The sequence below is a fragment of the Cnephaeus nilssonii genome, assembly GCF_951640355.1.
Source record: "Cnephaeus nilssonii genome assembly, chromosome: 2".
Lineage (NCBI taxonomy): Eukaryota > Metazoa > Chordata > Mammalia > Chiroptera > Vespertilionidae > Cnephaeus > Cnephaeus nilssonii.
Genome location: NC_137073.1, coordinates 86,491,008 through 86,508,490, shown reverse-complemented (window position 1 = coordinate 86,508,490; position 17,483 = coordinate 86,491,008). Strand labels below are relative to the sequence as shown.

The 17,483-nt window shown below is 57.6% G+C and overlaps 1 protein-coding gene across 1 annotated transcript; it reads right to left on the bottom strand.

Annotated features, from left to right (window-relative positions):
* Window positions 1-1,638: 1,638 nt before the first annotated feature.
* SLC6A19 (solute carrier family 6 member 19) lies at window positions 1,639-14,711 on the bottom strand (the record flags this gene model as incomplete). The annotated part of the gene is made up of 12 exons (XM_079780623.1): window positions 1,639-1,842; window positions 2,046-2,208; window positions 4,302-4,461; window positions 4,574-4,778; window positions 5,428-5,584; window positions 5,680-5,808; window positions 7,251-7,363; window positions 7,707-7,817; window positions 8,157-8,338; window positions 9,189-9,326; window positions 9,799-9,939; window positions 14,510-14,711. The coding sequence occupies 12 exons, from the start codon at window positions 14,709-14,711 to the stop codon at window positions 1,639-1,641; spliced, it is 1,905 nt and encodes a 634-aa protein (XP_079636749.1).
* Between the last annotated feature and the right edge of the window lie 2,772 nt (window positions 14,712-17,483).

Here is a 17,483-nt window from a genome sequence, read left to right as displayed (position 1 = left end):
TGTTTCCCAATCAAGGGTCAGAAGAACTTTGTGGAGAGAAGGAGGTGAGGTCCCACAGAGGGGTGGGGCCCAGAGCGTCGTGGTGCCTGTGGGCCTCCTGGGCAGGGATGTGCTATCGTGGCCTGGGGTGGAGAGCTGTGGGCAGGCCTCCCATTCCACCTCTGGAGGTTTCCATAGATCATGATGGTCAGGTGACGGGCCACGTAAGAGGACTCCAGACACGCCGAGGTGTTTGGAGGTTCTCAGCCGGGCTTCAGGGCTGAAATCTGTGGTCACTGTTGCACAGGAGGCGCTGGGAGAGGGGAGCCTGCAGTGGGGCATCTCCCGTGGACGGATGGGACGTGGCAGCAGGTCCCACCCTCCACCCAGCTCTCCCATAGAACTGCCCAGAGAACTCTCAAAAAGTCCACTTTAACTTCAACTTCCAGATGTTTCCATGGGAAATGGAAGTGACCAGTTCATTGAAATAAACACCCCAAGTGCCAAGTGACTTTGGCTGAGGTTGAATGTTGCGTACAGGACGGGAGGAGACCTTCCCTTCACTAAGTGGCCCCAAGTGGACAGTCTGGCAGAGGCTCATGGTCCCTGACATTGGTCAGGACATATGAGCTGTCCTCAACCACAGTGACCAAGCCGAGTTACCCTATAACCCATCTTTCCCTACATCAGGCTAAAAATTCACACAGTTAATGCCCTCTTAAAAAAACACAAAGGGTGTTTCTGCCTTAAATTATGCCAAGTTGAGTTTTATTTAAATGTCATCTATTTGTGGCAGCCAGAAGCAATGATTAAATGGGTTAATATTTATTAAGCTGAACATTGCCAAGACTCGGGACTCTCTGCCAGCTGGCAGACAGGCAGGTCTCGCTGGCCTAGGGGCCTGAGGCCTCTTGCAGGTGGGGCTCCTCCTCTTGGGGTAAAATTGCAACATGACTGCAGGAGCTCCTAGGTCACAGGGTGGGCAGCGAAGGGACGGGGCGGGGCAACAAGACTGTTCCAAGGAGCCAAGACAGCAACACATTCCCGTCTCCCATGGCCTCCCTGCTGTCGCTTTTGACGGACTTTCCCTCGGAAGGCAGGGCAGGACCTGAGCATAGGCCCCACCGTATCCGTGACGCAGGGAACCAAGAGGACAGCTGGGCCCCACGTGGGAGACATGTATGCTGCAGGACAACATGCATACACATACATACACACATACCCACAGAATATTATACATGTCACATGCATACCCACACATTTATAAATACACAATCAGCATGTGCAAACATATGTATGCACCAACACATATGTATATGCACACACGTACACACGCACATTTGTATATATTCATATACATATATGTGCACACTCATGTACAGTATATGTACACAAAATCATATAGACACATACACAGAAGCACATGTATACACACTCACATGTGCACACATACTCATGTGCACGTGACTTATACACATGTACACATATACATATAACATATGTATATGCATTATACATACTCTCACCTATGTGCACACTCACACATGTGCACACTTGTATGATCACATGCATTTACGCACATATACATATACCCATGTGCACACTCACATGCTCACACATGCATATGTACATGCACACATGCAGCCGTGGGCGGGGCACTCAGTACTTCAGGTCCCCATTTATGGAGGCCGTGGACATGGTGCTGACCAGCCCCTGGTGGCTTTCTTGCTTCTGGCAACGGTTCCTGATGAGCTTGTAGATGGCAAAGCAAGGGATGGTGAGGCAGGGCACACCAGCAATGATAACCACCACACCATATGCCCAGCTTGGGTATGGGACCTTCTGGGATTTGGGAAATTCCTCCTGGAGAGAGAGTAACCACATGGTGAACAGACACAAAGACAGCCAGCAAGGTCTCCTTCAGGGGCACAGTGCCCCCTTCTCCCCAAGATTATCACCTCCTGGCCCTTGTGGGGGAGGAAAGGGAGACCTAAGGCTCCTCCCACACACACCTCCTCACAGGGGGCATGCCCCCCCACCCTGCCCAGCAGTCCCTGCACGCTCACATAGGCAGGGTCCCAGACGCTGTATATCAGCTCCTTATTGACGTTGATCACGAAGAAGAACAGGAAGATGACCAGCATGAGCAGCGGGCTGATCACTCGCCACGTGACTTGCCAGAAGATGTTGGGCTTGTGGCCGATCATAAACTCGATGTCCTTGTTGAACCTGGAAGCAGAGGCCAGAAGGGAGCCATCAGCTGGTGGACATCCTGGGCCTTTAATGCCACCAAAGCGGAGGGCGGGCCAGCCTCTCCATACGGACACGCGGTGCCATCCTACAGTGCTGCCCCTGCCTTTCGCCATCACAGCTCTAGCCGTCCTCTGCGCAAAAGCTCGCTTTCCTGGGAAGCCGCCGGGCAGGGGTAGCCTCACTGGAGGCCTCTGGAAACCTCCCTACGGAGCCACAGCCCAGGTGCTCCGACTTGTGGGCTCACACAGCCTGGGCAGCCACTTTTGCAAATAAGGGTCAACACTTCTGGGGGAAATGGAGGAAGGAAGCTCAGCCCACGTCCTCAGTGGGGCAGTGGCCCTGACCTTGGAGGCCCCACTATCCCCTGCCCATGTTGTTTTGAACTCTCTTCTAGCACAAAAGACTTTATTATCTATGGAAATCAGAACAGAGAGAACTGTCCAGGACCCCCGGGAGCCCACTTCTGGGAAAGGACAGGTGCCCAGGCCTTGTTCCCAGCAGGGTCTGGGAGTGTGGTGGCAAGTCTCTTCAGCTTGGGGCCATGCCTGGCTCTCAGCCTCCCGCTCATGTGGCCTCCTTGAGGCTGAGTTGCCTGGGACCCCCAGCAGTGAGTGTCTGACTTCAAAGTGTCCTTGGGCCGAAACCGGTTTGGCTCAGTGGATAGAGCGTCGGCCTGCGGACTGAAAGGTTCCAGGTTCGATTCCAGTCAAGGGCACGTACATTGGTTGCAGGCACATCCCCAGTGGGAGGTGTGCAGGAGGCAGCTGATCGATGTTTCTCTCTCATCGATGTTTCTAGCTCTCTATCCCTCTCCCTTCCTCTCTGTAAAAAATCAATAAAATATATTAAAAAAACAAAACAAAAACAAAGTGTCCTTGGCCATTCGCAGAGGACATGCACGCACCAGGCCAGTCATGCCTGCTTCACATCAGCAGCACCCACACGACAACATCGTGCACTTCCATTTAAGCGTCCTTCCCCAGCACGTGCCGAGGTTACGGCACAGTGAGTCCGCCGCATGCTCCTCAGCGTCTCCCTGACTGCCACCCAGCAGTTTGCATTGTGTGGTTGAGTCAGGCCTCGTGCGCGTGTGCCCTTACACACACATGTCGTGGCAATGTAGACTAGGATTCCTAAAGTGGGATTCCCCCCACCCCCGACGGCTTGTGCATGTTGTCTTATTTCTGAAGTTGTGAGGCGTCCAGCTCCTGTCAAGGAGACAGTGCCATTTTCTGGACCCCTCACATCGAGGGTAATGGAGTGATACCCCGAGTATTTGGCCCAGAGCATGGCTGGAAGGGCTGCACAGCCCCCTTCTTTGTCTGAGTGTCTGGCTGGCTGCAGAGCTCTCTCTCCTGCTAGAAAGGCCCAGAGTACACCCACCACAGGGCTTCCCTGGCCATGGATCCCCAGTTGACATAAAACGCCCAGCCCCTGGATCACGGGGACACCCCCTTACCCACAGCGAGTGTCCCGGTCCTGTCACTCCCCCTCCTCCCCTCCCCGCTTGCTCCACTGCCCTGGAGGCAGCTTCTGTGCCCCACAGGACACGGAGCACCCTCTCCTTATCTGGTCCCTGGGTCACGTCTCGCCTGCCGAGGGCTTCTGCTGTACCAGCGCTTCACCCCCATGTTGGGCAACTGTTTCCCTAGCTGATTATTTCTCTTTTGACTTTGCTTAGGACACGTGAGTTATAAATGTTTTTAAATCACATGGTCAGATCAGAGGCGCCAGTATTTTCATTTGTGAGGCTGTTTCCTATCTCCCACCCCTGAGACTGTGCAGTCTTCTCTGGTCTGTGCTTACCCTTCTCCGCTAGGTCTGGGAGCACCTGGAAGCTGGAGGGGGTACAATACAATGTCAACTGCTGGATGGGCATCCATATGGGATCCACCTCTTTTCCATCTCACTCATCCAGGTGCCAGACCCATGCCCATACCACACCAGTCCCTCAGGCCTGTGTCCGCACACCTGTGTTCCACCTGGGACTGGAGCCCACACAACCCATCCCAGGATGGGAGTTTCCTATGACTGTTGGGGACGGCCACATGCCTCGGTCTCCCTCCTACCTGTCCACGCCGTACACGTAGACCACAGCAAACATCTCACAGAAGGCGATGATAAGCAGGGGGATGGATCCGGCATAGCTGTCCATCAGGGTGAGCCAGTACTGGCCGGAGTTCAGCGTGAAGATGAAGGCGATGAGATACGACACCAAGCAGATGAGACCTGGGGGCAGAGAACAGCCATTGTGGACAGAGCTCCCGTCTGGCCCCCCAGCCATGGCCCCCGAGGCCTGTCCTCACCACCTGCCTGCCCAGCCAAGCCCTGGCCTGTGTACCTGTGAGCACCTCCTTGGGCCACTTTTTGGGGAAGACTTTGAGGTCCTGCAGGGGCACGACCACGCCCTCCATGTTCCCAAACATGGAGGACAGGCCCAGGCAGAAGAGCATGATGAAGAAGAGCACAGACCACAGAGGGGACACGGGCATCTTGGTGATGGCCTCCGTGAAGACAATGAACGCCAGCCCCGTGCCCTCCACGCCCTGCATGGACAAGCAGAGTGTCACCCACACAGGGCACTCACTCTCCAGGTCTCCCAGCCTCAGTCACATACGTCCCTCTCCTTCCCTGCCAAACACTGGTCAGCTGTCCACAGGCCATGCCCACACTGTGCAGGTATGGGGCTCTTTTGAACCGTCCTGTGAAATAACGGTCATTGTCTCTTCAGCCCAACTATGTTTTTAAAAGTTGAACTATGTTAAACGGACAGGAAGGGGATCACATTTTCCAGCAGCAGCAGTCAGGGCCCAAGCTGTCTGGACAGACACCTGACAGCTATGCAGACTGCTGTCTGCTCACAGACAGGGCGCCACACCCCCACAGACGATTCCTGAGATGCACCCCCACATGGCCAGGTTAAGAGCCCCAAATGACTTCAACAGGGCCTGCGTGAGTCTCCTAAATAGCTGCCTTGAAGGTGTGGCCCATTGGTTGATTAGAGCCAGTTAGAGCAGGTGCAGGGCAGGTGTGTGACTGAGGGGATCCAGGGGTGCAAGCACCAGGTTGGGGCAGGAGGATCAGAGGCGGGCAGGATGGAGACAGGCCCCCGGGAACTGAGATCCTGGGGGAGGTCAGTGTCCCTCAAGGGTGTCCCCTCCCCTGCCTTGCGCTGCCCCAGAGAGACTCGCGCACCTCTGACAGGAAAGAGTTCATGTCGCAGGTCTGGAACTGCAGCTGGGCGAAGGCCGCGGGGTCAGAGGCATTGTACCACTGCTGTGCTTTCTCGAAGTTATCCTGGGTGACAGAGCCTTCGGGCAAGTCGAACCCGTTGATGAGCGTCAGGATATTCCTGGAAAGAAAAGAGAGTGAGGCTGACATGGGCCCTGGGCGGTGCAGGCCTGGCAGGCTCCTCGGAGGTGGGTGCGGGCCGGGAGGACCACTCACTGGTTGAAGCAGTCGTCATAGCGCTCTGTGGCGCGGAAGCCGATGATGGAGTAGACCACGGTGGCTGCGTACATGGATGTGAAGCCGTTGATGACGGACACGATCACCGAGTCCATCTCACAGTTGTTGCTGCAGATGAGAGTGGCGTCGGGTCACTGCAGGCCGAGACTCCATGCCCACCTGCCCGGCCACGTCAGCACAGGCAAGGAGCCTGCCCTGAGCCTGAGCTACTGGGTGCTGCGGGAGAGGGGACAGAGGCCTCCCTCCTGTCCTTCCCCACTGCACCCAGCAAGAGGTGACCAGAGGGCCCTCCCCCAGCCAGTGGCCTTTGCTCCTGCCCTTCTTACCACTTCGCTGCAAGTTGGTGGCCTGGAGACCCCTGAAAGCCCTGGGGACTTCTAGAGCCTTCAGCACTCCAAAGCTGGGCGGGAAACCCTGTGCTAATCCCTGCCTGGTCAGCAGGTGCTCTGCGCCCAGAGGGTGGGCACTCAGTGAGCACTCAGCCTCATGCCGTTGGGGCTGGCCAGGGCCTCACAGCCACACCCCAAAAGCTCTGAGGAGGTGGCCTACCCCTCCATGCCCCTCCCCCATCACCTCCTGTGCCCCCTATCCCACCGTAACCCCCTGCCCTCACCTGGTCCCTCCAGGTCCTGTCTCCTCCCAGCGGAGGGCTCCCATCTCCACCCAGAGCCTAAAGGCTTCTCTGGTTCAATGTGTCCAAAACCCAACCCCTGACCTCCCCAACCCAACCCAGCAGCTCTCCCAATGGCCCCACTGTTAATGCTAACACATCCTTCTAGATGCTTCCAGCAGAAACTAGACCCTCAGCCCTCAGAGAAATGCAAATAAAAGCACGGTGAGACACCTCATCTCACGCACCAGGATGGCCAGAATCAAAAAGTCAGATGGTAACAGGTGTGGAGAAATCGGGCCTAATCATTGCCCTGCTGGGCTCCCACCCTCTGGGACCACCCCCCATGGCGAGCGGCCAGCAGCCAGCAGCCAGCAGGCACCAGCACTCACCCCTCCTTGTCTGAGTGCTCACATTGCACCTTCTGCACACGAGCCTATACCATCGAGGACCCCAGCCTGGTCCCACACCCCTCCAGGGACCCCTCCTCCTGCTCATTTTGTTTGCCTTTCTAGGAGGCCACAGCCACAGGTCTCAGGAGGACAGAACCACATGTCATGTTCCATGCAGGGCACACAGTAGGTGCTCCATAAGTGTTTGTGGAGATGAATTGATAACAACTTCCTTCCTTCGAAGGCCCCTAGAGGCCCTTTCTGTGTGGGTGTTGGTCTGGGATGGACTATGGTGGCTGGGCATTTAGGGTCCTGGATGCCAAGGGGCAACCAGAAGGGGCAATAGGTGATGGAGGGGAGCACACCAGGGCTCATCATCCCAAGGACCAAGGCACCATGGGGAGGACAGTCAAAGCTTGAGGTACTTAGTGTGTGAAAACCTTCCAGATCCTAAGCCTGCCTCCCTGGCACGGAGCCCATGGACCCCATGATCCGGTGGGGCATGAGGCAAACCCTCTGCCCAGCCCAGAACCCCTGTCCACACTCACTGGACGGAGTTGTAGCTGGAGAAGGAGATGAGGCCCCCGAAGGCCAACGAGAAGGAGTAGAAGACCTGGGCCCCCGCATCCAGCCAAGTCACTGGGTTGGCCAGCTCCGTGATCTGCAGCCAAACAGAGACCCTCAGCTGGCACCCCAAGGATGAGGGGTCACAGGAAACTAAGGAGGTAGTGGCCCAAGGCAGAGATGTGAGACTGGAGGCTGGTGACAGCTGAAGCTGCTGGGCAAGTGGTCAGAACAAACAACGCCCCCTAAAGGTGGTAACTGATAGCTTGGAGGTGGCTGCCATCAATCCACACAGGGCCTCCCTCAAGCTCACAGGCCCAGCATGCATGCACTGAGGGGCCTGGGACTGGCCAGGGCTGGTCTCAGGTGCGGAGGCCCATCCCCCAGGGTGGCCTCTCCCACAAGCACTGGAGCCCCAGGGTGGGCAGCGGGAGACTCACGTTGGGCGTGAAGAGGAAGATGATACCGTTGGTGGCTCCCTTTAGCGTCAGTCCCCGAATGAGGAAGATGGTCAGGACGACATAGGGCAGCGTCGAGGTGATGTACACAGCCTGGGGACAGGGCAGAAGTGGGATGAAGGGGAAGACAGAACCCACAGGGAGAAAGGACCCTGGCTCTGTTCCTCCAGGCACCCCTCTGGCCCCAGCTCCCAGGGCAGGGAGATCTGACGTTTCCTACTGCTGTATTTGTAATGATGATTACTCAGTCCTCCTAGTCAGAGAACTACTGTGGGTCACTCTTGCTACAGCCTTTTAAGCACAGGTTTGAGGACCATCCACGCCAGCACCACGTCCCCAGGGCCACGCTGGAGGCAGCAGAGGCCCCTCCTGGACACGGGGTGGTGACCCTCAGAGCAGATTAAGGGGCAGCTCCCGAAGCCCAGCCCGCACCTTGCCGGTGGTCTCGATGCCACGGATGATGCACACGTAGAGGACACACCAGGCACAGGTCAGGCAGAGCAGAACCCACCACTGCACAGAGCCCGAGTTGCTGATGGAGTTGGAGATGTTGAGGGTCTCTCTGTACCAGTAGTAGTCCACCGAAGAGCTGCGGGCGCACTCCTCCACATAGCCTGCAGGGGGCACTCACATCATCAGTGTGGGTCATAGGGAACCCAGGAGGAGGATGGCGAACATGGCAATGCTGTGCTCCCAACTCACTGACACCAGGGACATAGTGCACACAGACATGCACGTACACACCCACACAGACGCTCAAGTGCATGCATCTGAGCATACCTTCACACATTTGCACATGCACACATATATACATACTCACAAGACACATATGCACCCATGGGCATACCTGAATGCAAACATGTGCATATATGTGTGCACACAGAAGTGTGAGCACACTAGACACGCACACACACGCACGCACGCGCACACACACACACACACACACACACACACACACACACACCGTGCACTGACCACTTCCTGCTTATTGGACCCATGCTTACAGATCAGGCAGTTCGTGTCCTGGTGCAAATGTGTGCAAGCTGTGGAGCTGAGCACACAGCCTGTGTCCCACAGAGGCCCCAGGCAGAGGGTCTGCCCCCCTCTCCCCTTCCCTGGAGGAGGTCCCAAAAAGTCCCTGGGGAATGTGGTAGGAAGGGACACTGGAGAATCAGGCCACCCCCTGTGAGAGGTCAGGGAGCAGTAGGTCCCTCCCTCCTTTCCTTCATTTTAATCTTGGCCGGCACCACCTCCTGAGGTGGAGGCACCTTTTTTAAGGCTTTTCTCTGGCACAGTGATTTTTAAAAACTCCCTGTTGCCATAAATGTGCTCTGGTTTTTGCATTTGAGGAAATCAAAGGGTGACTACTCTTGGACTCTGTCTGTATGCTCAAAGGTGCACATGCTCTCGCACCACCAGCCATCCTGTCCTCCGACCCCTGACCCCACCCTGCCCTGGACACACCTGTCAGGTTGTCGTTGAGCGGGCACGTGCTCCAAGGGAGGGGTTCCTGGAAGGAGTTGAAGAAGTACCACATGACCCAGGCGATGATGGTGTTGTAGTAGAGGCCCACCATGAAGGACACGAACATGGACGCGATCCCTGGGGGGCAATCAACAATGCTGGGGACACCACTAGGGAGCACCACTGGGGGGCCCCACTGGGGTCTGGGCACTGTTAGCAGGAAGGGGTTGTGCTGGGGGAGCCCCTTGAGGACTCAGTGTGAATGGACTCAGGGTTCCAGAAAACAGAGTGGTGGTCTTCAGGTGCTTGCTGAGCCCTCCTGTAGGCAGCATGGGGGACTCAGCTCTTCCCACGTATACACATTCCCAGGCCTGGGCACCCGGGATTCAGGATAGCCTCTGCTGCCCAGCTGGCTTTAGTGGCCAGGCATGACCCCAGCCTGGACCCTGCCACCTACACTTCTGTGAGATGCCAAGGAAGGAAGGGTTTGCAGCGGGCTGGGGGTGGTGAGTCCCCTGGAAACGGAGGCGAAAGGAGAGAAGGAAGAAGTGTGCTTGCTGCCCACACTGGGGCCTGGCAGGGGTCCCACCGACTGGGCCCAGACACGCACCTACGCCCTTCAGGGCTGGGTGGATGGAGCTCCAGACGCCCACGCTGCCCTTGCGCAGTCGCTGCCCGATGGCGAACTCCAGGTGCAGCAAGGGGACACCCTCCACCACCAGCAGGATGAGGAACGGGATCATGAATGCTCCTGGTGGGGAAAAGGCAGCCGTGTGACAGGTAACGCACGCCAGGTGGCCAAGGGCCCCCTCTGGAGACACAGGCGCTGGTGGAAAGTGCCTGCAGAACTTGCCCACAAACACAGACAGAGCCACACCATCACATGCCCCACTCATGACAGCCATCGGCACTGTTTTACGAGGGATGCTTCATGCCGTCTCATGACAGTGGCCGGCTTGTCTACTGTCCCTCCAAGACCGTGCTTGTCCTACAGGGTGAGCACATGACGGCTCTGGGGAAGTAAGGAAGGTGTCCACATGCTGGGAGGAGCATGGGGAGGTCACAGGGAGCCATTTTGGGGCTCAAAATCCAACAAGAAGACATGGACAGCACATGGAACCTTCACTCGAAGTGATGGTGAGCTCAATGTGACAATGAGATGAAAAGCAGAGAGCAGCAGTGATGATCCCCTTGTTGGATCTCGTGCAGGAGAAGAGGGGGAGTTGCCCTGGGTCTGGGGTGCCACTGGGGCTGCAGGCTCGCTGGGTCAAAGTATCAGTGAGGGTAAAGTGAAAATGAGGAAAGATTTGCCTCTTTACTGTTTTCCCAGAAGTTTGATGTGAATGTCTTTTGGGCAAAACTATCGAGGAAAACAATGGTTCTCAGATATCCTTTGATCCCATCCCTTCTTCATGAAGTCACTTTTACCCGCAGGTCCCACTGCCCCTCCATCTCCATCAGGAAACTCCTATTCATCCTTGAAAACCCCACTTGGATGGTCGCTCCTTAGGAAGCCTCTGCTGCCTGTACTCCTGGCAGCCCTCCTCCTGGCAGCTCCTCCAGGTGTAACGTGGTGGGTGCCTGACACACCTGACTGTAGGGGCCCATGATCCTGTGCCCTTGCACACTGATGGACACACATACAGAGGCAGAGACGGGTGGGACGAGGCAAGGAGTAAAGGTCCCGCAGAAGAAAGATACGCTAGCATAGAAATGCAGCTTCCTTGGCCCTAGCCAGGCAATTCAGTTGGTTAGAGCATCATCCCGATACCTCAATATTGGGGGTTCAATCCTCAGTCAGGGTACATGCAAGAATCAACCAATGAATGCATGAATAAGTAGAACAATAAATCAATGTTTCTCTCTCTCTCAAATCAATAAAAAATCAATAATAAATAAATAAATAAATAAATAAATAAATAAGCTAAAATAAAGTAAAGAGATGCAGCTTTCTTTCTCTTTGAGAATTTAGGAAACAGGTTGGGGAGGGGAGGGAGGAACGGCTGGGTAGGGGCAGCTGCTGTCTTCAAGGGCAGGGTCTAAGGCTTTCCCGCATCTCTCTCCCTGCAGGTGGTGTGTGGCACAGAGGAAAAGCTCAAGGACTATTTGCTGATGGGGTGCAGGGCCAGGACCAGTAGTGAAAGGCAGCCCCAGGGACCAGGCTGGAGCGGCACATGGGCGGCCCTGTGGTGAGCAGACAGCATGGTCCTTGGGCAGTGCTGCTTCCTAGGGCAACCCCCACCCCAACCCCATACACCGACTCTCCTAAGCTCTCTGTCCCTAAGAAGAGATGAGGGGCATGCCCTGTGTCAGGTGGCAGCACTGGGGCAGACATGTGGTGCATTCACGTGGAGAACTGAGGTTGTGGGCAGGTGTGTGGTGAATGCAATTCCCCTGGGCACGCTCCTACGCCTGGTGCTGTGCAGAACTCTTGGCGGTAGACCATCTGGTCACCGAGACCCGGCTGTTTGTGGCCAACTCAGGGAGCAGGGTGAGTCCTGACTCTGACAAAGTCCCCTGGTTTCAATCTCCTGCATGCCCCCCCACTTCTAGGTCTGCAAAGCTCAAAGCTCGACAGAGTAGCTCTGCAGTACAGCCTTTGGATCAGAACTCTCCAGCACCTTCCATTTCATGGGGTGAGCCCCAAGGCCCAGAAGGTGCACAGCAGAGTAAACAGGGCCAGGGCACAGATTGTCATATTAACTCAATGCAGGGCTGACTTCTGAAACCTTTGAAATACCCGTCTTCAGAAAAAGGGCCCGTGAGCCCACCTGCCCCAACGCCCACACAGGGGCCATGGGTCCCCCAGCTCCTCTCGCTGTTCCCTGAAGGCTGAATGAGGAGAGGCGCTGGCCCTCACCCAGGCTGCCCCTGATTCAGTCTTCACTGACCCATCGAGAGACACATGACACGTGTCCATTTCCTCTGAGTGGTGGCAAGACGGACTCTGCAGAGGTGACTATACCCTGCTGCTTGCTGACGGCAGACGCACAACACGGAGAAAAGAGAACTAGGGGAGGCAGCTGAGGTGATGCAGGCAGACGACACGGCCCACCTGGTGCCCCATTTACCTGCCCTTTGGTCACAGAGATGCCCCCATCCGAGATCTAGAAGGTGGGGCCCTCACGTGACAACACATCTCAATGTCACGCAGCACGCAGGGGGCTTTGTGTGCACACGCACTCATACACGGCCACCACTTCACTCATTGTGGCAAAGTGCTGCAGATGCTGATCTAGGTCATGAGGGGAGGGGTCTTCTCTGTAGCTTTCTCTACTTTTCTGCTTTCCGCCCCCCCCCCCCATAATATAAAGTTAAACACAAAGTAAACGATGATTTGTTTTACTTTTCAAATTACCCAAAACTCTTATAAATAATTGAAGACAAACTAAGTTTTCACCAAACCAGGACTGGTCCTCAGAGTCCTCAGATCCGTCATTTTCTCTCCAAGTTACCCAACCACTCCCTCCCCGGAGATCTGGGGCTACAGGCGTGGGAAATGCCACCGGGAGGAGTCACCTGCCACACCTTGTCATTGTCCTCAGCAATTTTCTCCTGGTGTTGGCTTCTTATCACTGTCCTCAGCAATTGTCTCCTAGCCTTGGGGGGTTATCACTGTCCTCAGCAATTGTCTCCTAGGCTTGGGGGGTTATCACTGTCCTCAGCAATTGTCTCCTAGGCTTGGGGGGTTATCACTGTCCTCAATGGTTGTCTGTCCACTCAGCAGGACCCAGGGGTGAGGTGGGACAGCTCCTTCTTATCCACAGTGTCTGGAGGCAGTGTCTCCGCATTTCCCCTCAGACTCACAGTGAGTGTGTGCTGTACCCCAGGAGTGAACGCTTCTCAGTCCCAGACCCCACCTCACCCGCAGTCCCTTCCCTTTGGAACTAAGTAAATGTTGTAGGCGTTGCCAGAACCCTGGCCCGGGCAGCCCCAGTGGGGGTGGGGAAATGACCAGGACCTTCCAGAGGGAAGAGGTAGCTGACCTCTGGGACTAAGTGATTCTACTGCGGGGCCACCTCACGGACTCCCAGGGTTCCATTCACCCCCCCCCCCCCCCCCCCCCCACCGCGCAGAGGTGACTGACAGGACTATCTGGAAAGCACAGGATGGGCCCCAGGTGTAAAGACAGATCCTCCCAGACATTGAGAAGCTTCCGTTTTGGGCCATGGAAAGGGGGGGTGGGTCACAAAGGTGGTCTGGGAACAAGCTCATCGGCTTTCTTTTCTGCCACAAAGCTTGGCGAGAGCCTGCAGGTTCTTCAGAGTCAACACTAACTCGCATCACTAGAGAGGGTCCGTGCTTTCAGAGGAGGGTATTCAGAAGCCCACAGAAGCAGACGCATCCTCAGAGCGTCCAGCCAGCTCTGCAGAGCCTGTCTCTCGGGGAGCGCAGCACCGGCCGGACCTCCTCCCAGAACAAGCACAGCCCTGTTCCCCTTCCCACCACGGCTGGGGCCCAGGGGAGACAGAAGCCACAGGTGCCTGGGGGCTGATGGGACCACAGGTGTGATCTCCGTCCCTGAAGCCTGTTGACACTGGGAGGGTGGGTGGAAGGACAAAATCATGGGGACTGAGACCCAGCAGCCCCAAGGCGGTCTCTGCAGCTGGGGGAGAGGGAGTGGCCTCAGCCCAGGGGAAGGAGACCCCTGGGCCACGGGCAAAGTTCCAGAGACGTCTGGAGGCAGCAGGACGGGCTGAGGCAGCGTTCCCTGGGGGATGCAGCCTTCCCACCTCTGGCCCGTGTGCACGCTGATCAGGAGCCTGCCTGCCTGTTCCTCTGTGGGTCACCCACTCCAGGCCCAGCTCCCTCCTCTGTCCCTGAGGGAACGTGGAACCCAGTGCCATAAGGTATTTCAAAGGAGGGCTGGCCTTCCTGCCCCTCCTGCTGGCACCATCCACCCTCACAGAAGGTGCTCCATCCAGAGGAGCAGCTGGTCCCTCTCTGTCCCCCCCACTCGCAGGTCAGGCCTGTTCTCTGGGAGCAGGTCAGGGCTCCTGGGTCCTGGAGCAAGGGTGGCCTCCACTGACACAAGCACTTGGGCCTGTGGGACCAGGCGCTGGACCTCCCTCACCAACTTGGGCGAACGGGAGCAGAGTGATGTCGGCACCTGAGCCCATGCCCCAGCCCGGCCCTCTGCCCAGCCTGCTCTCGGTGCCAACGTGGGGCTCAAGTGGACCAGTGAAGGGGTAGAGGGCACAAGCCTGTGCTGCCCTGCCCCCAGCCCTTTGCCCTGCAAACTTCTCCCCGCTATGAACTGGGTCCTGAGGACACCAATGTTGTTTGCCTGGACCCCCAACCTGCCCTCCTGCCCGGCCTACCTCCGCCATGGCTCTGGCACAAGTAGGGGAAGCGCCAGACGTTGCCCAGGCCCACGCAGAAGCCCACGCAGGTGAGCATGTACTGGGCCTTGTTGTCCCACTTGGGCCGCGAGCTGGCCTCCTCCTTCTCGAGGACCTCCAGTTGCCCCAGGGAGGGGATTCGGTCGTCCAGGCCCGGGTTGGGCAGAACAAGCCTCACCATGGTGATCACAGGTGGGTCCCTCTCGGCAGGACAGGGCAGGAGCTGGAGGTCGAGTGGACACAGCCGGAGCCCCAGCACTTTATAGGGAACCTTTGGCACCTCAACCCAAGCACCTAGGCTGAAAGGAAGCGTCAGCAGATCCGAAGGGTGAGTCCACGGGACTGTTAATGCCTTATCTGCAGAGGCGCTGGCCGACCCTTTGAGGCTCTCAGCTGGCACCGGCCAGCCCCTCCCCCTGTGCAAACACAGAGTCCCGGGCACAGAGGAGCCGCCCCCACCCCCACATGGGCTCAGGTAGCCAGGCTCCCAGGGAGGAGGAACCCAGGGCAAAAAGGCCCCATCCATGGCCCTGCCTGGACCTTCGAAGCCCCCTACTCCCCACCAGTCACACACTCCCACCTGCAGGAGGCTGCCGGAGGGTTCCTCTCTCCCCAGCTCTCTCTGCCAATGGGCTGGGTGCTGGGGGCCTCCATCCCGCCCCTCTCCAGTCCAGAAACCTGAGTTGGAGCTCTGGACCCTGGGACCAGCCACTGCCCTGGTCACACTTGGCTCTAAATAGCTACTCAGAGAGCCCGGTGCCCAGAGCCCTACGGATGCGGCCCCTCAGGATGCTCCTTCCCATGCGCTCTTCCTGGGCTCCGGGAGTGCACTGTCCCCCAGCCACTGAGCAGCCTCCAGGCCTCCCCACCAGTGCAGGGCTTCTGTCCCTCTACCAACTGACCAGCTGCCTCCTGCACGCCCCCAGCTGGGGATCAAGCCCCAAACCTGGGCATGTGCCCTGACCAGGAATGGAACCGGCAACGTTTAGGTGCACAGGACACTACTCAACCAACTGAGCTGGAGGCTGGTGGTGCCTTCCCTGGAAGGCAGGTCCAGGCAGGCAGGGAACAGATGCCTCTGTCCTGAGGAGGAGAGAGTGCTCCATGACGTGGCTGGCCAAAGCCAGGGCTTTTGAGCAGTTTCCAGTTCAGGGAGTGGGGTGCGGGTGGGCCTCCAAGCTCTGGCCCCCACACCCCGACCTGAGATCCCGAGCTCAGTGATTTCCCCCTCCCCCACAGAACCTTCCCTGAGGCTAGTGGCCATCTGACGGTCATCCCTCGGCTGGGCTTTCCCTCAGGGACGGCCTTCCCACCAGCCTGTGTCCAGCCTTCTGGTCAGTGCTCTGCGAGCCCTTCCTGGCAGCCTGTGCCCGCTGACCTCCCACCCCACCCTCACTCCCGGCGGCCTTCCTAGGAGGATGGATGTGTTGTTCTGTCTCCGTGGTCCTCGCCGCTGGATGGTAACGTCTGGGAGGCCAGGCACCGGTGCCCTGACCCCATTTGACTGGTTCACACTGAGCTTACCAAACAATCCAGGAAGGCGGGTGGGGGTCACTAGGCACAAGTGAATTCAGGAGCCTGACCTTTGACCCCATGAAGGGGGGAGACTGGGAAAGGGTGGAGGCCGGAAGGAAGAGATCCATCCGGTTTGCTCTCAGGGACATCTGGCTCCTGACAGGGGCAGACGAGAGTGCAGGGCCAGCTGCAGAGTGACAGAGGCAGGGGAGCAGGAGAGAGGTGCGCCAGGCTGGTCAGGCCAGGGGTGGGGGCTGGGGGAGGGCTGTCTGGACCCCAAGAGCCAGAAAGGGGGAGGAGTTGAGGGAGGGGTGATGTGGGATTCTGTCTGAGACGTGTCCACAGGAGACAGGCACGGAGCCAGGTGCTGGGTGGCAGGGTGAGTGTCTAGTTTCACCAGTGGGTTCTTCTGGCCACTCCCTCTGGAAGCCTCGCAGAGGAAGCCTGAGTGGCAGGAACTGGACTTGGACCCACATTCCTAGAGCTGCAGCCGCCCCGAGCCCCAGCCCCACCGCTCGAGGGCCCTGAGGCCCTTTCCTACGCTGTGAGACACGTTGTACACCCAACTCCACGGCAGTTTTCCTAGGAAATATTCGGAAATGGTGCCTGGCAGACTGAAGGCCAGGAGCCAAGTGCTGACCCTGAGCAGCTGGGGTCTCGGGATCTTCCTGACACGGACGAAGGGAGCTGCCGTCAGGGACCGACTCAGTCAGGGTTCCAGAGGCGCTTGGGTCCTCCACAGCCCTGGGTGGGGGTCTGGGCAGAGTGCTGAGGAGGCAGGCGCCTCTGCGATGGCGCCGTGGGCTCACGGGGCTGCAAGCGGCCTCTGTGGTCTGAGCATGCTGATATGCAGGGCAGATTCGGGGTGCGGGGCTCACAGGAGAGGGAAAGAGAAAGGGAGATATGCCAGGCAGGAGACGGAGCAGGGCGTTCTCGCAGCCTGGTGAGGGCATGGCATCCCCTGTTCCTCCTGCTCAGAACCCTCCATCCTGTTTCTCCAAAGGGAAGGCCTGGGGGCTGACATCTGACCTGCCAGGACCCATAACCCCCTTTGGGAGGCCCGACCTTGCATCTCAGGCCCACCTCTGCTTTCCCTGACTGGAGCCATCTTCCCATGGTGTCTGCCAGTCCTCCCTTCCACCTTCAAGTCATGGCGTAGCCACCACGGGGCCACCCTGGTACCTCCTTAACACACAGCCTGACCCCCGCTCCCTACTCCACTGAACTCTGCTTTTCCTTTGAACATGCTGTGAAGGTGACTCAGTTACTTGGCTAATTGCTTACAGTCTCTCTTCCCTATGAGGATGTGAGGGCCACGGGGGGTGAGGGGGTGGCGGGGGGAAGAGGATGTGAGGACCACGGTGGTGGTGGGGTGTCTCTGACTCCTGTTTGTTCACTGATAACGCCCCTCAGACAGTGTCTGAGGCCTCAGAAATAC